The sequence below is a fragment of the Bos mutus genome, chromosome 4 (assembly GCF_027580195.1).
Source record: "Bos mutus isolate GX-2022 chromosome 4, NWIPB_WYAK_1.1, whole genome shotgun sequence".
Taxonomy (NCBI): domain Eukaryota; kingdom Metazoa; phylum Chordata; class Mammalia; order Artiodactyla; family Bovidae; genus Bos; species Bos mutus.
The window spans coordinates 75,778,063-75,803,472 of NC_091620.1; the positions used below are offsets into that span (position 1 = coordinate 75,778,063).

Here is a 25,410-nt window from a genome sequence, read left to right on the forward strand (position 1 = left end):
ACCAAATATTGTTTGATAAGTTAGGGCATGTCTCTTAGAATTGCTGTTTGTAAAACCTTAAAACTTATAAAGTAAGGTAAAATAGGACCTTGATTTTCATATTTATTTTTATGATATATATTATTTTTATGAATTACTTATTGTAAATATAAGATAGCAATTAAAATCTGAGAAATAACTACCATGTTTAATTTTTAGCAGACTGTAATTTCTACTGGTAACCTATCCAAAATAAACTAAGTCCATATAACATGTTTCACATATTTTTCTTTGTAGATCAAAGAAAGCAAAGAATTCAATTGATAAATCAACTGAGACTGACAATGGCTATGTATCCCTTGATGGGAAAAAGACTGTTAAAAGCAGTGAAGATGGAATACAAAGCCATGAACCTCAGTGTGAAACTCTTCAACCAGAAGAGGCAACCTGGAACACCGGAACACTGAGGAACATCCCCAGCAAAGTAAATGTGATTAAAAATAATAATAATACTTTGTGTGATTTTACATTAGTTAATGGAAAGTGACTTAGACGTAGTAGTTACCCTTAAATGTAATATATTCTCCAGAATTTATTCTGTGAGCCTTTACAAATAACACTGATAATGCTGAAAATAGATAAAGTAATATTAATAATCCTGATTTCCATTATAACCTGGCACCTTCTAAATTAATTGATTGACTCCAATTTTTCTAAAATGTTAAATTAGATTTAAATTTATAATTAATGTCGTTAAACCTTTTTATTTTTCCATTTCCATATGTGTAAATGAATTTGTTTCAAATGGAAGATCTATGTTAATTCAAAAGCTTAACCTAGGACCCTGGTTTTCCTTTAATGTTCTCTATAAGAAAATCTTACTTTGTTTTTCCTACCTTTGTGACCTTTGGTGTCAGCACATTTGTTTTGTTTTTTAAAATTCTTAGAGAAAATTCTTAAGGATAACAATTGTTTATTTACTTTTCTAAAAGAAACCCTAGGTTTATTGTAACATAGCCTAATATAAATATCTTCTTTCTCTTCTTTTCCCTGAAGTTTTTTGGTTAAATAATTTTTTTCTTTAAAAGCTGTTACAGAGGAAAAAATGTGGTCAAATTAAAACATAATACCTTAGTTACATTTAGAAATATAAGCATGAATGTGGGTATTGAGGAATAGTAAATGAAGAAAAGAGGATTCTCTATTTGAGTAAAGTATGTGTTATTGCTTGACAGTAGTACATATATTTTCAGTACCTGTAGCTATATAATAAATATCATGGAGTGGCAGTAAAATAGAGTCCCTTACCATAATTTTAGATTTTTGAGGCATTTAACTCTCTGGTAATGTGAGCCTCACTTCACTAGCATGTCTTAACAAATAAAGTTTTTAGTTATGCAGTTTTCAAACACATTTCCAGGTATGTATTAACCTACTAACGTTCTATAAGAGGAACATGAAAGTATCAATAAAATACCTGTTCTGAAGTCTCTTGGTTTCAAAATTTCTGAAATCTGGGTGTCTTAATGTGTACATGATGTTGTCTGGCTGATATGTGTTTCATTTGGTTACAAGTCACCTCCTCTTGCCTTGTAAACCATTATTAAATCAGGTTTTATGGCATTTTTGGTTTGTGAAAATATTAAATTAATTTCAGGTCTCTTCAGCTTCTTTTAAAAGGGTCTCTTTTCTCATAATTTTATAAGCTATTTCAGATCTTTTGAACAGAAACGTTGTAGGACAATATTTGATAAATGACTTTTGAGTTACTCTTGAAAGAACAGTACCAAAGTCACTGATTTAAGACTTTTTTAGAAAATCAGGTGGTATTAATCAGTTACTTTGAAATTTTTAGTGGTATTTGAAGGTATATGTATATATGTATGTATAATTTAAAATTTTGCAGTTTTAAAGCTACAGGTTGAGTCAGAAATTAACCAATGACCCTCTTTGCATAATCCTAACTTAGGATACCCAAAGGACAGTAACAAATGTCTCTGATGAAGTCTCCAGTGAAGAAGGTCCAGAAACAGGATACCCATTGCGCCGTCATGCAGACAGGACTTCTGAGAGCATTCTTCGGAATAGGAAGTCACACCATTATAAGAAACATTACCCTAATGAGGTATTTACTTTGGCCTTACATTTGTGCATATGTATCTATATGTTTTCAACTTACAACTTCTTTCATCTATTGAATATATTACTGAAATAAATATCTCCCGTCAATCTCAATATCTTACTGTTACATGATCTGGATTTATAGAAGAGTACTTTTAGATTTATATATTTCACATATAAATAGCCGCACACTTTTATTCACTTTGTGCATCATCTCTAAGGATTCATACATTGAGTTTGTTGTTTTCTTTTAAAGAGCATTCTGGAGACACAATCTGTGAACTCCCGTGTTAGACTTCCACAATTTGAAAAGGCTTTACAACTTCTAAATTATAGCAGTGTTACTATTCTAAGTGACTTCTTTCCTGTCACTGTCACCAGTTACATTGCCCAGACTATAAAATTCAATTCCGTTTTCTTCTATAACTCTTATATTTCTTTATTAATGTGTGTTTTTCTTTAAACCTTTTTTCCAACTTTATTACATCTCTTGATGTTGTCATATCTCTGGAAACTATTTCAATAGAAAAAGATTTTTTTCATTCAATTGTATTTTCACATTTTCTTGAGGATAGAACATTGTCTTTCTTCAGGGCGCATGAATTACTCCTTTTGTCACTTGCTGACAAATGTTACCTTCTGCTCTTTTTGTACTATATTAGAATATATGTTTTTTTCTTGATGGTTAAGAGTCAAACTTCTGAAAAATCTAATATTATGCTATGTTGTAATATGAAAACCTTAAGAGTTTTAAGATTAAAGGAGTTACTTGTTCTTCCTATATTTTTCTTTGTGATTCTGTCTCTAGTTAATCTTTCTTGTGAACTATGGCTGTTTTTTCTGTTATTGGCTCCATTTGAAAGACACATAATGCCAGTGTGTCTGCTTATTGCCTCTTCGCCCACAACTGATGTTCCGTCTCCTGTTCCTAAGCCAGATAACCATGCTTGTGAAATTCATAGTCTTAGTCTATAAACAGGTGAAAGTCTGTTGGTCCTGGAAAGGCTTCAGAACCTACTATAAAAAGAGGTCTCCAGTCTCCTATAGAATAAAGTATTTGGCTTTAAAGTTACTTTTCTTTACCCATAATCTTTACTTTTCTTGATTTGCAACTATGTTTTGAGATTTGAGATTCTTTTTTTTTTTTTTTAAACTCTTTGTTTATTTGGCTACGCCAGGTCTTAGTTACCGCGTGTGGGATCTATTTTCCTGGTCAGGGATTGAACCTGGGCCCCCTGGATTGGGAGCTAGGGCTCTTAGCCACTGGTCAACCAGGAAAGTCCCGATATTGAGATTCTTGAAGGACAGAACATTATTCTGCTAATCTTAACTTTTAAATAAATGTTTCTTCACATCTTTCAGATTCCAAGCTAAGTAAGGCTGATAATTATTGAGTAGGCATTGGTTGTTTTAAATCTTTTAAAAATGATGTAAAAGATTACATTAAAAATAAAATCAGATCTTCAAATTCTTCATCTGTGAAGTGAGAAACTTGAGACTAGAGGATATTTAAAAGGCTGTATTTCAAAATTTTTTACTCTGAAATCAAACCAACTGAAAAGTTGTTCTTATTTTTTTTTTATTAAAAAAGCAAAACAAAACCTCCTTTGAATAAGTAAAATTCAAACAGGATTTATAGTGTTGTTTTGCATCTATATATAGTTATTGCTGTACTTTTCAAATTACTGGTGATACTGTTTTCTTTTAGGGTGAGGCACAAAGAAATCATTTGGGGAAACACTTTGTGCAGGAGCAGGACTGATGGGCCTCACTATAAGAGTACTTTTCAGGAACTCAGCCGTTTATTGTAAGCCTCCCAGATGTTAGCATCTGTACATATGCTTCTTAGGGGCATTTTATTTTTCAGGAAGAAATCATCCAATCTTCTGGTGGCATGGGAGTGGTAGGTACTCTACCATGCTGTCATGGTGTTTGGCATCAAGGGAGTTGGGGATGAGGTGTGATCTTGCCATTCAGTATCTTGGACTTTGACTTAACCCTTCTGTCTCTTACCCCTGAACTCCCTACCCTAGTTCCTTGCCTGTTTCTGCTGTTAATATCTACCATGTCTGATGGGTTTCTTCCAGTCTTCTATTGGGAAGATGGTGGTGGAATTACTTCGTTATCTGGGGTATAGGAGATGTCCTGGGTAATTGGTAGCTCCTTCCTTTTAAGTATTTGTACTATTTCTTAGCTCTCTCTTGCTTTGTTTAACTCTGCAAGTGTCTCAGTTTTTATTTCCTGCTGTGAATTAGCTTTTCATCTGATAATGGGAAGCATAATGAAGAAACAATGGGCTTGGAGTCAGACTACTTAAGTAACTTTGGAAAAATTGTTTAACCTATGTGAGTCTCAGTTTCTGCTTCTGTACAGTGGGGAGAGGAGGAGACTGGCCTCATCAGATTGTTAGGTTTAAATAAGATTATGCATAATTGCCTGGCACAAAGCATTTATGTTATAAATGCTTCTTCCCTTCAACTATTTCAGTTCAGATAAATAGTCTTTATTAATATGATTGTATCCTCAATTGAAACTACCAGTCTAGAGATTTGAGATAAGCAGAGCAAACCATATTAAATGACCAATTGAGCTATTTTCTTCAGTTCTAAAATTTCCTACTTTTAGGCTTAATTCAGCAATTTGTAGTGAAATTTAAAGTGGCCATTAACCACCTAAATATTTCAGGTTAAATTCTGTTTGAAATGTAAGCAATTATAGGTAGTAATTTTTAGATTTGACATTTGTGAAATGGCCCACTTAGCAATGAATATTTGATGAAATACATTTATTAAGAATTACATATACATTTTTTTAATCCCTGAAATCACCCATTAGTTTCACCTAAACAGTTATCAGGCCTTTAATCTTATTACTTATATTTGTATCTGGTTAGCAAGTCTGCATCAGAAATTAGTTACAGATAATCTAGTTTCATAAAAAATTTTGATTTAGCAATTACTGATTACTTAATACAGTGTGTCTCCCTATCTAATGAAAACAGCTTATGTTTCAAATATTATGGTTGACATTACTTAGTCTGAAGTATTTTGGGAGTGTATGTCTTAAAACAAAGTTGACTTATTTTAACCCTTTTTTCTTTCTTTATTCATTTTCCTGCTCAGCTCTTCTGGAAAATTTTCCTCTCTTAAACAATGTTCCTCCCATAAATTCTCTTATCAGTACAGTAAATTTATGTTTATGGTATCCTATCCTGGTATCAATAAATTAATTATCAATAATATATCTAATTCATTTAAGATATTTTGTTACTTGTACTAATGATGGCAAAAAAAAAAAGTGGTTTCTGTCTTTCATGGACTTACAGTATATTTAAGAGATATGATATATTTGAGAATATGAACTACATGAGCATTTAATTAACACAGATAAATTTCAGATGCCACAAAACAATGCAAAATTTGTCATTAAATGAAGATAAAAAGTAACAACTTGCTTTAGGGACAAAATGATTGCTCTAAATAGAGAGTAGCTTTATTTTTTTTAATTTATTTATTTTAATTGGAGGCTAATTACTTTACAATATTGTAGTGGTTTTTGCCATACATTGACATAAATCAGCCATGGGTAGAGAGTAGCTTTAAACTAACATTTGTCGAGCCCCTGCTTTGTACTAGGTTTGCATTAAAAGCCACAGCGCTCATTTCAGTATCTCTTTAAGGTAGGTAGTTTTATTTCCCATTGGTAGATGATTCAGAAACGACGTAAGACAGCCAGAAAGGGTAGAGATGGTATTTTCCTGGTACTTTGTAGAGTGGACTTTAAAGGAGAGTAGAATTAACAGTAAGTGCTAAGAACATGATTAGAGGCTAGAGTGGCAAAGAGCAAGCTGTGTTGAGGGGCTAGGGAGTAGCCCAGTGTCGCTGTAGGAGAAGTAGACAGCAGGGTCCGAAGTAGCACGTTCAAAGACAAGCATGCAGGTTGAAGGAATGTGAGAAGCCACAGAAAGATTTTAGTCTGAGGAAAGAAAGAGCAGCTGCACTGTGGGAAGGTTAATCTAGAAATAAGGAAAGGCCTTTCAGATAGGGGTCAGTAAGGAAGGTCTTACAGTAAAGTGTGAATGATGAAATCTGAACTGTTGTGGTAACATGGCAAAGAGAGAGGAATAAATATAAAACATTTGCAAGTAAAATTGACAGTCTTACCGACAGAGGATGGGTAAAAACAAAAGCAAAAATTTCAGCATACTTGACTATAAGGATGGCTATTACCATTCTTTATTTAGGAAGTTATTTAAAAAAAAACGAAAAACAAAACTTCCCTGGTAGCTCAGATGGTAAAGCATCTGCCTACAATGCGGAAGACCTGGGTTCGATCTCTGGGTCGGGAAGGTCCCCTGGAGAAGGAAATAGCAACCCACTCCAGTATTCATGCCTGGAAAATCCTGTGGACCGAGGAGCCTGTGGGGCTACAGAGTCGGACACAACTGAGTGACTTCACTTTCACTTTTGAATTTATTTAAATTAAAATTTTACTCAAAGGTATTTATTTTGTATTTGAAAAAACTCCTAGTGGAAAAGTATATTGATGAGAAATTACCTAACTTAGGCCTTTTAGTTTTTCACTTTTTTTTTTTTTTTTTACCATAGATTATCTAAAAAACCTGGGACTTCTGGGTAGCTCAGCTGGTAAAGAATCCCCCTGCAATTCAGGAGACCCTGGTTCAATTCCTGGTTCAGGAAGTTCCACTGGAGAAGAGATAGTCTACCCACTCCAGTATTCTTGGGTTTGCCTGGTGGCCAGATGGTAATGAATCTGCCTGCAGTGCGAGAGACCTGGGTTGGATCACTGAGTTGGGAAGATCCCCTGGAGGAGAGCATGGCAACCTACCCCCTGTATTCTTGACTGGAGAATCCCATGAACAGGGGAGCCTGGCAGGCTATAGTTCATGGGATCACAAAGAGTCAGACATAACTAAGCACAGCACACATCTAAAAAACACAAGTTGGCAGTTATCTTCCTGGTATAGAGTATTTGTTAATTTTATATCAATTTATTGAACTTCTGTTTGAAAAACGAAAACAGTAGATACATGAAACCTATTGTTGCTTTAAAAAAAAAAGACTAGAGTAAGAAAAGAACTTCATTAAATATATCAATTAAAGTGGGTTAGTATTCACTGACTATGCAGTCCATATAGATTTAGGCTAGTCTTTGAATTCTGAACTTTGTATAAAGTTTAAGAGAAAACAGGCACAGCTTTTGCCTGCAAAATAATACTGGAGCTGAGATGTGAAATCACATTTTGATATGAGAAAATTTTGTTACTCCTTAAAAAGTAATATGTATTTTAATGTTTTGCTGTTTATTTCACTGTCATTTGGCAGTGTGTTTGTTGTTTTAGTAAAAAGTAGCAATATATGTTTCTGATAAAATCCATTGAGTTGGAAAGGATACATAAATTGTATTAATGTCAAAGAATATCTTGATTTCAGGATGCCCCTAAATCGGGTACTAGTTGCAGCTCTCGCTGTTCAAGTTCCAGACAGGATTCTGAGAGCACAAGGCCAGAATCTGAAACAGAAGATGTGTTATGGGAAGACTTGTTACATTGTGCAGAATGCCGATCATCTTGTACCAGTGAGACAGATGTGGAAAATCCTCAAATTAATCCATGTGTGAAAAAAGAATATAGAGACGACCCTTTTCATCAGGTTGGTTTGCAGTGTTGGATTGTGTGGGGCTGTTGGTCCAGCTCCTTTGAATGTATGTACATTTTACAGAGGTGAGAGAAAACTTACATTCAATAGAAATAATGTTCCCATGTTTTAATTTTTATGTGACCTGTGATCTGGCTTCATAGGAACATAGAATCTCAGTATTTATATAGTGATTGTCAATCACCTTGCAAACATATGTTCTCTTCCTGAGAAGTTGTTGGCAAATAGAATTTTCTAAGTCAGATTGTACTTTAGATGTGTTAGTCCTTTTCTCACTAAGCATACTTCATGGTCAGATTCATCTATACCTGCAACCTTAATTCCACACAAATATACGATTATAATTCACAAATCTACACCTCATGAATATCAGATTTCTATTTCAAAGTGCCTGTAGTAATGCTATCCAACAGAAATAAAATGAATTACATACATAATTTAAAATTTTCTGGTAGTCTCATTTAAAAACATTTAAAAAGGTAAAATTAGTTTAAATATGTTTTTAGCCCAGTATATTTAAAATATTATCATTTCAACATATAACTACTATGAGAAGGTCCAGTGTACTGCAACTAAGACCAGATGCAGCTAAATAAATAAATAAAATAAATACTAAAAAAAAACCCAAAAACAAAAAAGAAGAAGCATAACCCTGACAAGTTGGAGAAAGTGAAGGAATGTTTTGGTCCCTAGCTGCTAGATGTGAAGATGGGAGAGCACTTACGTGCATAGGAGAAAAGCAGGTGGGAAAATTGGTACAGTTTTGGTTTCCTAGGGTTCTGGAGAAAAGGTATACTTAGGAAGCCTAGCCTGCAACAGGACAAGGACCACATCCTCTGCTGAAACAGGCAGGGGAGGAAGAGTTCATGAAGTCAGTCAGACCATGAGAGTTACTGCATGATCTCTGTTTGAAGTGCTGGAGGCCAGATGGTCTCTTAATAGAAGAGAAGTGAGATGATAGGATAAGGGGCTTATGGATAGTGGTGAAGGCTTGGCATTATCATTTATGGGAAATGGAGATGGTGAGGAGAGAGTATATGTTTATTTGTGTTCACGCCATATAACACATTAAAAGAGTCACCCTCCCACTTGGTTGAGTGGAATCTTGGTTTAGCTGGAATCTAAAACTATGAATTTGTAGCTGCCCAGTCTATACATTTTCCAAAGCAAACCATTCAACATTACAGTAATTCAAGTCTGTGCTCCAGTCACTGATGCTTAAGAAGCTGAAGTTGACTAGTTCTGTGACGACTTAACAACACCTTCTAGAACTAACACCAAAAAAGATGTCCTTTTTATCATAGGGGGTTGGAACACAAAAGTGGGAAGTCAAGAGATAATCAGAGAAGCAAGTTTTACCTTGGAATATAAAATGAAACAAGGCAAAGGCTGACAGATTTTGTGAAGAGAACTTGCTGGTCATAGCAAACACTCTTTTCCAACAACCCAAGAGATGATTCTACACATGGACATCACCAAATGGTCAATACCGAAGTCAGATTGATTATGTTCTTGGTACCTGAAAATGGAGAAACTATATATGGTCAGCAAAAACAAGATCTGGAGCTGACTGTGGCTTCTATCATGAGCTCCTTATTGCACAATTTAGGCTTAAATTGAAGAAAGTAGGGAAAACCATTCATGTATGACCTAAATCAAATCCCTTATGATTATACAGTGAAGATGATGAATAGATTCAAGGGATTAGATCTGTTAGTGCCTGAAGACTACGGATGGAAGTTCATAATGTTATACAGGCGGCAGTAACCAAAATCATCCCAAAGAAATGTAAGAAGACAAAGTGGTTGTCTGAGGAGCCTTTATAGATAATTGAACAAAGAAGAGAAGCAAAAGAAAAGAGAGAAAGGGAAAGATATAACAAACTGAATGCAAAATTCCAGAGAATAGGAAGGAGAGAGAGTCTTAAATAATGCAAAGAAATAGAGGGAAAAAATAGAATAGAAAAGCCTAGAGATCTCTTCAAGAAAATTGAAAATATCAAGGGAACATTTCATGGAAGGATGGGCACCATCAAGGGCAGAAATGGTAAGAACCAAAGAGAAGCAGAAGAGATTGAGAGTGCATAGAAGAACTGTACAAAAAAGATCTTAATGGCCCAGATAGCCACAATGGTGTGGTCACTCACATAGAGCTGGATATCCTAGAGTGTGAAGTCAAGTGAGCCTTAGGAAGCATTACTATGAACAAAGCTAGCAGAAGTGCTGGATTTCTAGGTGAGCTGTTTAAAATCCTACAAGATGATACTGTTAAAGTGCTGCACTGAATATGCCAACAAATCTGGAAAACTCAGCAGTGGCCAGAGGACTGGAAAAGTCAGTTTTCATTCCAATCCCAAAGAAGGCCAATGCCAAAGAATGTTCAAACTACCATACAATTGCACTCATTTCACTTGCTAGCAAGGAAACACTCAAAATCCTTCAAGCTAGGCTTCAATAGCATGTGAACCGAGAACTTCTAGATGTACAAACTGGGTTTAAACCAGAGGTCAAATTGCCAGCATTCATTGGATCATGAAGAAAGCAAGGGAGTTCCAGAAAAACATCTATTTCTGCTTCATTGACTATGCTAAAGCCTTTGACTGTGTAGATCTCAACAAGCTATGAAAATTCTTAAAGAGATGAGAATACCAGACCACCATACCTGCCTCTTGAGAAACCTGTATGCGGGTCAAGAAGCAACAGTTAGAACTAGACATGGAACATCCAGTTTTCCAAATTGGGAAAGGAGTACATCACGGCTGTATATTGTCACCTGCTTATTTAATTTATATGCAGAGTACATCATGCAAAATGCCATACTGGATAACTCACAAGCTGGAATCAAGATTGCAAGGAGAAATATCAACAACCTCAGATATGCAAATGATACCACCCTAATGGCAGAAAGTGAAGAGGAACTAAAGAGTGTCTTGATGAAGGTGAAAAAGGATAGTGAAAAAGCTGGCTTAAAATTCAACATTAAATAAAACTGAGATCATGGCATCTGGTCCCGTCACTTATGGCAAATAGAAGGGGGAAAAGTGGAAGCAGTGATGGATTTTCAAGAAAATATTTTCTTGAGCTCCAAAATCACAGCCAATGGTGACTGCAGCCATGAAATTATAAAAAGAACTTTGCTCCTTGGAAGGAGAGCTATGACAAACCTAGACAGCATATTAAAAGCAGAGACATCACTTTGCTGACAAAAGTATGTGAAGTCAAAGCTTTGGGTTTTCCAGTAGTCATGTACAGACATGAGAGTTGGACTATAAAGAAGGCTGAGCAAAAAGAATGGATACTTTTGAACTGTGGTGTTGGAGAAGACTCTTGAGAGTCCCTTGGACTGCAAGGAGATCCAACCAGTCAATCCTAAAGGAAATCAACTCTGAATATTCATTGGAAGGACTAGCGCTGAAGCTGAACCTCCAATACTTTGGCCACCTGATGCAGAGAGTTGACTCATTTGAAAAGATCCTGACGCTGGGAAAGATTGAAGGCAAAAGGAGAAGGAGGTGGCATAGGATGAGGTGATTAGATAGCATCACCGACTCACTGGACTTGAATTTGAGCAAACTCTGGGTTATAGTGGAGGACAGAGGAGCCTGGTGTGCCGTAGTTCATGGGGTCACAAAGAGTCGGACGTGACTTAGCAACTGAAAAATAACAGTTTTATACAGTTGTATGATATTCTCTAGAATATAGTTGTAATAATTATAATAACAAAGATTTAATAAGCATTGACCCTATATATCATCCATTGTGCAAGTAATCTAGATGCATTGTCTCATGTAATCTCCATGATCTATGTCAACGTAGTTTGTTTTTTGTTTCATAAATGAAATGAAGGCTCAGGATTAAGTAATGCACCCAGAGTCACACAGTGTAGGTGCCAAGTAGTTGCTATTCAAGGGACAGGAAAGGGGATGCTATGCTGGTTAAAGTAATGGATAAGGCAAGAATCTAGACATGTTAAATTGAGAAGGAAATATGAAGAAGAGACCGATAGGTTGAAGAACACGTGTGTTCAAGGAAAAGTGTGTTTTAAATTGAAGGTTTGAGGAATCTTTCCTTTCTGGTAAGATGGAAGACTGTGGTTAGAGGCTCACTTCAGAAGTAGGCATTTCAGTGTGGTGACAGGGTCCAGAGTGTTGTCATGGGACTAGCTGAAGATCCCTTGAATTTAAGAAGTGAAAAAAAAAAAAAAAAACCAGAGAATAATGCATGTGAAAAGGGTGATGGATGAGTCACCTGTATATTCATATAAGTCACTGAGGATAATAACTGGATTTTAGGCTTATGAAAATGTCTGTGAGCTCTTTTCTCAGCAACCGCGTAAGTGGCACAGAGCTAGGGACGACGCGTGCTTTGCTCATTGTTGTATCACACAGCGCCTGGTACATAGTAGGTGCTTAATATTAGTTGAGTGAAATAATGAAACAAAAAATTTTCAAAAGGTGCTAAGTAGACCTTTCTTAAATGATTAAAATTTTTGTTGTAATGAATGCTTATAGAATAAATTTTGGTCCTAAATCTATTATATCTCTTTTTTCTTTTTTTTTTTTTGGTAAGATAAATTTTTTTTTTTACTGTTTTACTCTACATCTTAATTACAGTATTCTAGATATACAGTGGTTTTGCTTTTTGATTTAGGACGATTTCACATGCATTTTGTATTCTCAGGCGTCTAAAAACAAGCTCATGTTTTCAGTTTTAGCTGAAATTAGCTCCCTTTAATGAAAAGCTGCCTTTTCTGTTTGTTTGGCTAAGATCTGTATAAGGTTTGGAGGACCTTTTCCTGCCTATGATAAAGACTGGAAAATTCCTCCCCATGAAGATGCACTGAGCATTTCAATCAGTATGTTCTAGACAGTGTGTCACCAAATATGTAGTTTTATTTTATTTTCTTGGTAAATAGTTACTGAAACATTTCTAAAAGAGAAAGCTTTTATTCTGTAGCCATGGATGAGTATATAATATAAAGGCGCATTCCAGGGGCTTCCCTGGTGGCTCAGTAGTAAAGAATCCACCTGCCAGTGCTGGAGACATGGTTTCGGTCCTTCTGTCAGGAAGATCCCATGAAGAAGGAAATGGCAACCCACCCCAGTGTTCTTGCCTGGGAAATCCCATGGATAGAAGAGCCTGACAGGCTACGGTCCATGCGGTCGCAATGAGCTGGCACAACTTAGTGACCAAACAATGACCAAGACACATTCAAGTGAAGTTAATTTTTCAGTGGGTAAAGCCATACTTTAACTGCTATAGTTCCCAGAGCTGGAAACTTCAAGAAAGCTTTGAATGAACAGGGAGCAAAGCAATTGAGATTTTGATAAGGATAACAAGAAGTATTGAATGAGTTCTAAACTTTAGCTTGAAAAACATAGCTAAGAAGAACCTGTTATCTGATGAAACTATAAAATGTAATGATTTGCTCTTATGTTTTCTTTGAGGCTTTTAAAAAATCTTTCATGTACTAAAGGCAGTGTATATTTCAATAAGACTGTTTTTTTGAGTACATTACACATGCACACACACATTCCTATATCTTTTTAAATTCTCCAGGTTTTAGTTGCTTTTTATGCTCTTGCCTTTTTCCTTTCTAGAAATAGGAAAATTCTATCAAATGCTAGTTAGAAGTTACCTGGGCAAAATGAGTACTTTTAGAATTAGAATGAAGATGTTTTTGACTTCCCGTTTCTTTTTCTAGATGGACATTCTTGGTATTGTATATCTTGCTTCATATAATTCACTGTTACAGACTGAGAGTTTAAAAAAAAGGAGCGTGCATATCGATGCTTTAATCTATTATCTCTGTGGTTTAATAATCTTTCCATTCAGCTTCTCATACTTGTTCCAGGCTTTTTTGGTTTCATCATTTTTCATAATTATTATAGTTTCAGGGAAAATTTGACATTTTAGTGTAGATTATTTGTTTTGTTTGGGGATAAATTATACAATTTGAGGAATTAGGTGGATATTTAATAACTCCTGTCAGTATCACATAGCTCTTAAGGTTCTCCAGTAATGAAATATATACTATGAAGGTTAATGTATATTAAGATACTCTGTTTTTGCAATAGATAAATTTTCAGAGGAACCGTCTTGGTAGCCAAATAACTACATATAAAAGGGCTTTGCCAATAACATGACTCCTGGCATTATGGTTTGCCTGTATAATTGTTCATCACTTTTTTTACTCTGTGCACATAAATGTGGTATATTAGCTTTACATAAAGAAAATTAATGTATGAGGTCAGAATAATAAGTTCCCATATTTATTTTCTTGCATATTATTATGTTACTTTTTATACCTTTTATTGAAATGAATCAGTGCAACTTCCTCCGGAGGAAAATATATTCCTTAAGTCTGCAGAAGCATATCTTTTATCATATTTCACATTTTTATCTGCCAAATAATATTTTAAAGTAGATTATTTTGTTCATTGTTAGAAGTTCTTTCAATGAAATATGTTATTAAAATAACTTAGAAATAATATAATATTAGAAATATCAATTGTATCTCATTCTGGAACTAATCTTTTTTGAGGGGAGGGACCAGTCTTTTTGTGTTATTTCTTCTGATATCTGATAATGTAAAGATTAGTGTTTTATTGTGTTGCTATCTTTAACCTTCAACTATCCTATTTTGAAGTTTTATTCTTTTAATTATAGATCTGAAACAAACAGAAAAAACAAACACACTTAAGTATATGATTTTGTTTGTATTAAAGCTTTCAGCTTTTCTTCCTACCATTTTCTATTCTGTGAAACTGTGAGGGATACTTTATTTTACTTGGGGGAATACTTCTAGTTCTATGTGCTTCAGTTTGCAATATTTGTTCCGAAGGGAAAAGTTAAATGGATCCTTTGGAGAAATGCTAGATTTAAAAAAATCAGAAAAGTAACTAAATCAAGTATTAAGGGTAAGTGTGTGTCTTTCTGAATGAGATTGTATCACTGTTTAGTCTTTTAGAAAGGTTCAAATCTCAGTAATCATTGTCTTTCGTATCACACATGCGTAAGTTGAATAGTCAGTAATATGAATAATTAGTAATATGAATTTGATGCACATTTGTCTTTGAACACTAGTATATTAGGAGTTATGTAAACAGATTGACAACTAAGTGCCTTTGCTGACAAATTTTAGAGTATTTTTGAATAAGTTGCCTAGTATAGGTTCTGAAAGTTCTTAACTTAAATGCATTTTTATAACTCTAATTACTTATGCTACAAATTAGTATATGCTAACTAATTTTAAGATAGAATTTTAGTGTCCCTGAAATTGTACATGAGATAGCTTTGTATAGATATGTGTTCTATAAATATAAATGCATTCACCAGTTTCTATTTTTTAGTGTATATAGATAAAATTGTATGTGTGTGTGTGTATATATATTTTATTTTGAAATACAGTTAATATACTCACCAATTTCTGGTTATTTTTTATAGAGTCATTTGCCCTGGCTCCATAGTTCCCACCCAGGATTAGAAAAAATAAGTGCTATCGTATGGGAAGGCAATGACTGCAAGAAAGCAGATATGTCTGTCCTTGAAATCAGTGGAATGATAATGAACAGAGTGAGTTTTTAAATTTTATTTGTTTAGATAGTGATTATTAATATAGTAAATGATTACTGAAGTGTTATATTTACAACCTACTCACCTCATTTCTTCAACCTGAAAAAAAAAAAAGTTTCTTGTATTTGAGTGGTTTGTCACCAAACATTTTTTGGTGCTTTTCATTTTCTGATCAAGAATAGACCTTGATGGTTTAAAATTTTCTTTTATATTATTCTTTTTTTTGCTTTCAGTGGATCAAATTTAGGAGCTGCTAGGTATATACAATTGTTAATGAAAACATTTTTCTGTATCATTTACCTCACTTCATTGATTTATTACTACTCAAAACATTAAGAAGAATTCACACTGGAAAATTTCTACTGACGCTTGCCTCTTAAATATACAAGAGTAAATCAACTAATGGTAAAAGAATCTTAAGTCACTTGAAGATGTGGAATACAAATCCTACAGATTTAAACTTCAGTTTGTATTATTTCTTTTATTACATCATTACTACTTTTAAAATTTTGCCTAATTCCCATGGACAGCTAGGCGTGATTTAACTTGGCAATTTTAAATTTCTTGTGTGTTGCTAACTAGAACTGTGCATACTTTTATGTAGGACAGGAATTAAAATAACTGGTGTCAGAAACTGAGCTACTTCCTATTACATATTTCCATGTGAGCTATGAAAAGCTGTTAACAAGGAGTCTCCAAAAACTTGCATCTGGTTAATACTCTGTACCTTTTTTGTGAATTTTTACACACTATGCAATATGATGATAAAAAAGGTAGCTAGATGATATTTTGGAGAAGGCAATGGCACCCCACTCCAGTACTCTTGCCTGGGAAATCCCATGGACAGAGGAGCCTGGTAGGCTGCAGTCCATGAGGTCGCTGAGAGTCGGACATGACTGAGCGACTTCACTTTCACTTTCCACTTTCATGCATTGGAGAAGGAAATGGCAGCCCACTCCAGTGTTCTTGCCTGAAGAATCCCAGGGACGGGGGAGCCTGGTGGGCTGCCGTCTATGGGGTCGCACAGAGTGGGACACGACTGATGCGACTTAGCAGCAGCAGATGATATTTAAAATCCCTCCCAGTCCTGCCAATTTTGTATTTTCCATTATTTAATTTCGAAATTCCTTTTTTTTCTTATAATTCCCCTGCCCCGTTTTCCCTCTCTCTTATTTAATTTTTACCCCTCTAGCATATTCTCTCTTCTGAAATGGTTTCAGAAAACAATATGTATATACATATATGTATATATACATAAAAGAAAGTAGTTTTACAGTTTAAGGAGATTATCCATTTGTATTGTGAACTCTTTGAAGCAGAACATAAAGTATAAATTCTAGATTTTTTTCTGTAACTGGATTTAAGTGGATACAAGATCTCATTCTTTTCAGTATTCTAGTATTTGTAAATATGTCTAAATTTTTAATTAATGAGATAAGTAGAATATTTTTTTCAAGATCCAGGTAAGACCAGGTAAGTAAATCCTTTTGCATCTACTTAATGAATTAGAGATCTGATAATGAACTATTTTTAAAAACTGAGAAATATTGACTTACATTTTATGTGTAATAGGTTCTCAAAACTTTGAGTAAATTTAAATTGCATTATTCAGGTATTAAAACTGATATATTTTAACAGTAATTTCATATTGCTGTAAATAAAATAATGCTTCATTAGGAATTAATTTTACTGTAGATAAAATTTGTGTGTGTGTTTTTTTCTCTCTCTCTCTCTCTAAAGGTAAACAGCCATATACCAGGGATAGGCTACCAGATTTTTGGAAATGCAATCTCTCTAATCCTGGGTTTAACTCCATTTGTTTTCCGACTCTCCCAAGCTACCGACTTGGATCAACTCACAGCACATTCTGCTTCAGAACTTTATGTGATTGCATTTGGTTCTAATGAAGATGTTATAGTTCTTTCTATGGTTATAATAAGTTTTGTGGTTCGTGTGTCTCTTGTGTGGATTTTCTTTTTTTTGCTCTGTGTAGCAGAAAGAACTTATAAACAGGTGAGTATAATATGGACATCTCTATAGAGAATTTTATCCTTTTCATAATATTCATGGTATTCCTGAAGTATTTTAGTGTTTCATTAAATCATTTTGACATGCTAATTATTTCCCCATTTTGTTTTTATAATAGTTAACCAAATCTTAATAACTTCTATTTTGTTAATTTTTATTTTTATGTGGTAATCTACTTGAAAATTAATTTTTATTTTAATCTTTTTTAGCGATTACTTTTTGCAAAACTCTTTGGACATTTAACATCGGCAAGGAGGGCTCGAAAATCTGAGGTTCCCCATTTCCGATTGAAGAAAGTACAGAATATAAAAATGTGGCTCTCTCTCCGATCCTATCTTAAGGTAGAATGGTAGTGATAAAAGTACTCTTAACGTGCTGGCTCCCTCTCATAGTTCCAGTTCTTTGTCAGTATGTATGTATGTCTAGATTTATAGTCAGATTTGTATTCACATGGTGCTATGTGGCCACATCTAGTGTTCATTTTGATCCATATGCAGAAATTCAGAATGTTTAACTGGTTCTTTACAGTAAAAGATCTGAAGTCCAGAAGGCTAAAATGCATTTTAGATAGATGATTCAAGATCAGATTGTCCAAAATTTATCTTTGTTCATAAATCTCACCAACTACTACTACTCATTCAAAAGCTAGATTAAAGATTTTGTTTCTACAGTAGAATGATTATATCACAAGCCAGCAGAGGGAGCCCACTGCTTAAAAAAGGAAATTAAAAAAAAAATCTTGTCAAAATGAGCTGCCTCACTGAGGTGACCTATTACTATTTGAAAACTTTAGCTTCCAATTCTAAGCCATCCTTTTCATGCCATTCTTTTCCTTTAATCTTTTAAAGTAACTTTCCCAATTATGGAATTAAGATATAGAAGCTCAGGAGGGAAATGGGAAACATCTGAATTAGTTTTAGGAAAACATTTTTTCTGAGGATTATTACTTTATTGCATACTCATTGTGTATGGAGTAATCATAGCTTAATAAAATTGACCTAAAGGCCAACTATCCTCTGACATGCTTAGATCTTTAATGACTTTTATTTTGAGGTAACAAGGAAAAAGTAGAAAAATTTTGCATTATTTGTCTACACTTCTGTTTAAAAAAATTCATTATGCTGTTTATTTAACTTGTTAAACTCAGCTAAGTTAGTCTTCACTGGGCAATGCCACAGATCAGTGTAGATTGTTTTTTCTCACTGTGACACCGCTGGAAGGATGGATGTGATCCTTGTTACCTGTCTTAGTGAGAAGACACCTAAAATTTGCTCTCCTTATCATCCCTGAGCAGGTATTGCATTCTTTTATGCATTGATTATTTTAGTCAATAAACATTCATTTAATGTTAACCATGTGCCATTCACTATTGATGAGATGGAACTCCCTGCCATTAGGAGCTCATTCTTCAGTGAGGGAAACATGTAACCCCAGGTCTAGGAATTATCCTGAGTACTGACTTCCTCTTTTGCATTTCCAACATTCAGTTTATCACCAATTCCCACCCTTTCTGTTTCCAAAATGTATCTCAAATCCATTTACTTCTCTCTCTCTGTTTTTATTTCCCCACCCTAATTGCAGCCACCAATTATCTCCTGTATTGGATTACTGCAGTTTTGTCTTATATGGCCTCTCAGCATTCCTGTTTCCTCCTTTTAATATTTTCCTCAGTTTGCTGCCAGAGGTGTCTTAAAAATGTAGATCTGACCATATTCTTAAAATTTTCTGAAAATTCTCCATTGATCTTAGGATGTAGAACCAAATCTTAATAGGGCTTTTAATGCCCTTCATGACTCAGCTCCTGCAGATAGCCTGTCCCGCTTGTCTCATTTTGAAATACTTTCCTCCCTGCATTCCAGCCAGACTACACTGCTTCAATGCTTTGAATGTACTGTGATCTTTTCTGTTTTACACTCTTGCACTTGCTTTTCCTTCTACCAATAACAATACCAATAACTGCCGTGTGCCATCATGCTACTGCACCCTACTTTGGGGTAAATATCACTTCCTTGGAGAGATCTTCCCAGGCCTACACAATCTTTCTGAGAGTTAGAAGTATGGGCCTGGGAAGATCTCTGTAAGGAAATGCTATTTGTACCAAACTTGTCACCAATGTTCTGAAAGCATTCTATACCTTTCTTTCATAGCTCTCATCACAACTTGCACGTATATCTGTCTCTATGAGCTTGATGTTTGACTCCTTGTCTGTTTTGTTCTCTACTGTATTTCCAGCACCTACCACTGTCCCTCATTCTGAGCAGGTGTTCAAAAAACCTGTTCAATAAATGGTTAGTGTTTGACAAAATGGAATATTTGGGATTTATCCTTCTACAAATTCTAGGCTATATATTCACCATTTTTCATGGTGTTGCAAATCCTCAGGCAATAATAACAGTTTATAATTAAAATTCATCTCACTAATCAAGTATATTTTCAATGTCATAAGCTATGGTCAATGTGCAGTGATGGATCAGTACCTTAGTTGAAAGCATGGAATTAGCTGCTAATTAGTAAATATATTTAAAAGTGTTTTCACTTTTTTCCCCCCAGCGTCGAGGTCCTCAGCGATCAGTTGATGTCATAGTTTCATCTGCTTTCTTGTTGACTATCTCAGTTGTATTTATCTGTTGTGCCCAGGTGAGTTACCTTATTTTGTGTAGAACTTAGATAATCAGATCTATAAATATTCAACCTCCAAGGCTTTCTAATAATAAAGTAATAAGTAATTTGAAATTGAATTTTTACAGTTTATTTTTTTCAGTAGAGTAAGTAAATGCATCTTACTTATTTACATGATGAACAATAACTAACTTATTTTCAGGTGTCTATTAATTGAACATAAAATAATTAGTTTTTGTCTACAATTCATCTTTATTTCCAAAACAAACTGATGAGTGTCTAGAGTTATGAAATTTTTCAGACTATTTTCCATGATCTCTGCTTTATTCACATTTAGTATTAACTTTCATTTTATACCTGAATTATCACTGTGACTTAACTGTCTCATCTCTGAAAAAAGAATTCTCATTGACCAAGATTAGTCAGGAAGCACAAAAGTATCTCAGAATATAGTCTGTGCTATGAAATTTAAACTTCTGTTTCAAGTAATAAGACATGCTAGATTACCTGAAAATTCTTCTGGTTTAAAACATACAATACTGGGGGGAAAATACCCAGCATCGTAATATGTATAAGTGAGGTGTTTTATAAATATACATATTGCTTGTATATTTCAGTTTATAACACAGTAAGGGGCCAAAAATGAGGATAAAAGTGAAAAACAGAGCAGTTAAGTATATGTGTTAATGTTAGGTTGAAGTGCTTTGTTTGTGTTAGTATGTGAGAGATGAGGCCTTGATCTGCTGTACCTCCTTACATATACGCTACAAGGCCAAAATCCTCAAAGGCCTACAGTCTCAGTGAAAAGGTGCAATAAGAAAAAGTCTGCCCTACAGCACAGGAAGACAATAAGGAAGCTTGGTCAGTTTTGCCAGGATTCTGGCCAAGGAGGCAGAGAAAGTCTCTCCTAAGAATATATAAATGTAGGTCAGCTTTTGATACAGATTCAGGGTTCAAGTGTACATTACAGATCTTGTCTTGTAGCCGCTGTGTCAAGAAGTTAATATAACAAGATCCTAGACTCCTGGATACCTGAAAGAAGCTAAACCAAGACTGTTCTTGGGGATATAACATCCACCCTAATCCTCACAGAATTTGCACAGTTAAAGCCCCTTCAGGTCTCAGAACACTTGAAAAAACTTTCTAACATGAGCGAGTCAACAAATTAACACACAGCAGGAATACATCTTCAGCAACTTCAGATCTGATCAGATAGAAACTATAAGCTTGTTTAAAATGACTGAAGATGTAGATAACACTATTTAAAAAAGAGCAGATAGATTTGAAAAATACCCAAGCATTGCTTCACAGAAGTTTAAAAAAAAAAGTCACTGACATAAAAAACACAACAAACAGAAGAAACAGCAAATTGGAGACAAAGATAATTGGTGAGCTGGGAGATGGAAGAAATTACCCAGAATATAGAACAGAGATGAAGAGATGGAAATATGAAAAGGAGATCCAACATATATCTAATAGGAATTTCATATTGAAAGAAGAGAGAGAACAATATTTGGAGAGATGATGACATAAGAGTTTTTCTGAATTAGTAGAAGACATTAATTTTCAGGTTTAGGGAAGGACAAGAAGAAGAAGAAGCCACAATAAAAACAAATTGACACTTGGATACATTATAGAGATACTGCAGCACACCAAAAACAAAAATCTAACACAATCAAAAGGAAGAAGACTGGTTTCTTTACTCACAATTGCTTGTTGCATTTCAGTCTTTTCTTCAAGGTTTTATTTCCATTTTCCTGAAGTACATCCTGCAATATTTTTGTCTCTAATGAACATAAAATCTATTTCTGTCAACAAAAGACACATGGAACATAATAACATTGTCAAGTTTTAAATGTAAAAAGATAGAAAAATACATTGCAGATAAATACTAGCCAAGAGAAAGCTGGTGAAGTAACATTAATAGCAGATGAAATAGACTGTGATCTAAGACGTGTTACTGGGATAGAGAGAAACCTGACAAAAAGTTTGAAGAGTTGTTAGTCAGGAAGATCTAACAATTCTAGAATTGTATATGTGTTGTCACATAACTTCAGTCTTATCTATATACAGCCTAAATAATAGCACTGTAGTGAGGAATTGACAAAATGCCACATTGGGAGCTTTGAACACATTTCTTTCATTATTGATGAAGCAGACAAAAATATGAAGACATGTATCTAAACAAGACAGTGAAAATTTTATTCTGAAATTGGGCAATACATACTCTTTTCAGACACAGAACAGTTTATTAAACTTTCCCATGTACTAGGTGACAAAATGATTCTCAACTGATACCATACAGACCTCTGGTTATATACAGTTAAAGTAGAAAACAATGACAGCAAAAAGAAAACCATGCATTTGGAAATTTCAAAACATACTTATAGATAGCAGTGTTTAAAAAGAAAACTCACAGTATTAAACTGAAATAGTTGAGAATTTTTTTAAAAAAAGAATAGTAGTATATATTAATGTCATTAAAGTTAAAAGCTTCTGTGGACAGTTTTGTAGAAATATTAATTAAAACTGACTCAAAAAGTAACTGAAGAGCTGAGAAGACCCTGTAGCCGTACAGCAGTATTGATTCAGTAGTTTGAAAATCTGCTACCAACAAAAATCCCCAAGACCCATGTGATTTTTACAGATTAGTTTTGCCAAATGTTTTAATAAACAAGTAATCCTAATCCTACACAAAAGATCTAGGGAGTAGAAAAAGGGAATATTCCTCCAATTCATTTTATGTACTTCATGTAACTTTGTTACCAAACCAGAGAGACAGTATGGACACAGGAAGCAGTGAACCAGCTTAGATGCAGAAATACTCAGAAGATGAAGCCAGCAGTTAATAACAGTAAACATGCCATGACCTAGACAGCCGATCCCTTGGATGCAAAGGTTTTTGACTTTAGAAAATCCAGTTATCTAGTTTAAACTCCTTTAGTTGATTAAAGGAGAAATTATCTGATCCTCTCAATAGATACAGAAAACAAATTGGTAAATTTCGATGGGAGATTCACAATACAGTTACTGAAAAGTACTGTTCTTAATTTGATAAATAAAAAATATTTCAAAAACTGGAGCAAACATTGTACATATGATATTTATTATCTTTGAGATACTTTAAAATCAGAAATGAGATGGGTGCCCTCTTTATCACTTCTAGTTAAGAAAGGTACTAACCAGTGAAGATAGGGAAAAGAAAGAAATTGTATAAAGATTGGAAAAGAAAAAAGAACATAAGACTGTATGGATGTGTATGTACAATATTCTAGTAACTTTCCAGACAAATTATTAAAAACATGACACTTTTTTTTAGAAGTGCAAGATCAATAAAAATGGATACAACCTCAATATAAAAGAATCAGTTTTGTTTCTGTAAGTCAGAAATCAGCAAACTTTTTCTATAAAGGTCCAGACTAAATATTTTAGACTTTTACCTGATACATTCAGTCTCTCATATATTCTTCTCTCCTGCCTCTCCCTAAAAATTGTTAAGTATTAAAGAAGCACCATAAATGACAAAAGAGAGTCTGAAAAAATACTGGCAAAATACATCGTTTAAATAGCTTTGTTATTCACAATATGCAACAAATCAATAAAAACAGACAACCTAATAGAAAAAGTTAGATACAAAATTTAAAAAGATAACTTAAGAGGAAACCCAGTGACCAGTAAGTATATGAAACATACCCTAAGTAATGTGGAAAAGTAAAAGGAAAAGAGTAAAAGAACAATTCACACCCATTAGAATGGCAGGTGTTAAAAAGTTAAATAATACCCAGTTTGGACAGATATGAAGGCAAAGGAAACTGATCCACTGCTGAGAGTATAAATTGGCACAACTGTTTTCAGAGACAAATTTGTAATATTTGCTAACACTGAATGTGTGACTATCCAAGGCTTTAGCAGTTTTACGCCTAGATATTAACTCCTCAAGAAGGTCTTACATGTGCACAAGAAGACCAGGAGAGGCAGAAGAGAATATTTAATGCAACATAGTTTGCAATGAGGAAATTGGCAGCCCAGTGAATATTATTAATTGGTGGTGTAGGCAAATCCACTGTGGTTGATTCTTTTACTGTAATACCTTGCAGTAGTTAGAATGAATGAATTTAAGCTTAATGAATCATGGATAAACTTCGAAAACAAAATCCCGTAGATTAAAAAGCAGATTGAAGAATGATAAGGTCAATGTGATAGCATTTATACAAATTCTAATATCACTTCAGTTCAGTCGCTCAATCGTGTCCGACTCTTTGCGACCCCATGAATCACAGCACGCCAGGCCTCCCTGTCCATCACCAACTCCCGGAGTTCACTCAGACTCAGGTCTCTCGAGTCAGTGATGCCATCCAGCCATCTCATCCTCTGTCGTCCCCTTCTCCTCCTGCCCCCAATCCCTCCCAGCATCAGTCTTTTCCAATGAGTCAACCCTTCGCATGAGGTGACCAAAGTACTGGAGTTTCAGCTTTAGCATCATTCCTTCCAAAGAAATCCCAGGGCTGATCTCCTTCAGAATGGACTGGTTGGATCTCATAATATAACATAGTATAAGCATAAATACTTAGCTAAACTATAAAAGCTGAGTGGAAGAGGTAAATGTAAAAGTCATTACCCTTACAGAGGGGTGGGGAAGAAGGGGAATGATGAAAAGAACAGTTTAAAGGGGCTTCCTTTGAATCTTTACTCTTATGTTTTTGAAAATCAAAAAAAAAATTGCAAGATATTAAGATTTAGTGAAAGTAAATATATGGGTTTTGATTACATCATACTCAGTACCTTTCATGTGCTTGCAGTATTTCCTAAGAAATGTCAGATGTTTGAAAAATGTAACACTATATCCATGATATATCTGTATGAAGTAAAATTTTGCTTTCTTTTAATGAATGACATTCTTCTTCATATTGCCTTTTCCTTACATTTTTAGTTGCTTCATGTACATGAGATCTTCCTTGATTGTCACTACAATTGGGAACTGGTAATCTGGTGCATCTCGTTAACACTTTTTCTCCTAAGATTTGTTACCCTTGGATCAGAAACAAGTAAAAAATATAGCAATACCTCAATATTACTTACTGAACAGGTGAGAATTCATGTTTATTATGTTATAAATTAATGTCTGATACCTACATGTTAAAATTAAAAGTTTTCATTTACTTCAGAATTTTTCAGGAACCTCTGTTAAGACCATTTATGTTGCAGAGCAAAACTTGAAATTTGGTAGAGTACAAAACTTTCTTCAGTGTTCTGCCTTGATACAGATTTCAAGTCTAAGCTATTGTTTCTCTGTCCCATTTTCATTAGATAAGCAGGAAATAACCTTTTGTAGAAATGATGGACTTTAAACCGTTGTTGGGATATGTTTGCATTGGAGTGTAGCAGAGCCATATTTGAAAGGCATAAACTTT

The 25,410-nt window shown here is 34.4% G+C and overlaps 1 protein-coding gene across 5 annotated transcripts in view; it reads left to right on the plus strand.

The window, feature by feature from the left end:
- Window positions 1–25,410, plus strand: part of PHTF2 (putative homeodomain transcription factor 2) — a 136,941-nt gene that overhangs the window by 103,968 nt on the left and 7,563 nt on the right. For 3 of the 5 annotated variants that reach the window (XM_070369682.1, XM_070369684.1, XM_070369683.1), the window contains 8 exons: window positions 277–463; window positions 1,949–2,104; window positions 7,554–7,772; window positions 15,224–15,352; window positions 17,093–17,365; window positions 17,590–17,721; window positions 19,931–20,017; window positions 24,930–25,085. In XM_070369682.1, the coding sequence (XP_070225783.1) occupies window positions 277–463; window positions 1,949–2,104; window positions 7,554–7,772; window positions 15,224–15,352; window positions 17,093–17,365; window positions 17,590–17,721; window positions 19,931–20,017; window positions 24,930–25,085 (1,339 nt within the window). Of the gene's footprint in view, window positions 1–276; window positions 464–1,948; window positions 2,105–6,707; window positions 7,478–7,553; window positions 7,773–15,223; window positions 15,353–17,092; window positions 17,366–17,589; window positions 17,722–19,930; window positions 20,018–24,929; window positions 25,086–25,410 lie in introns of those variants that run through there. The other 2 variants (XM_070369685.1, XM_070369686.1) reach the window with 2 other exon arrangements.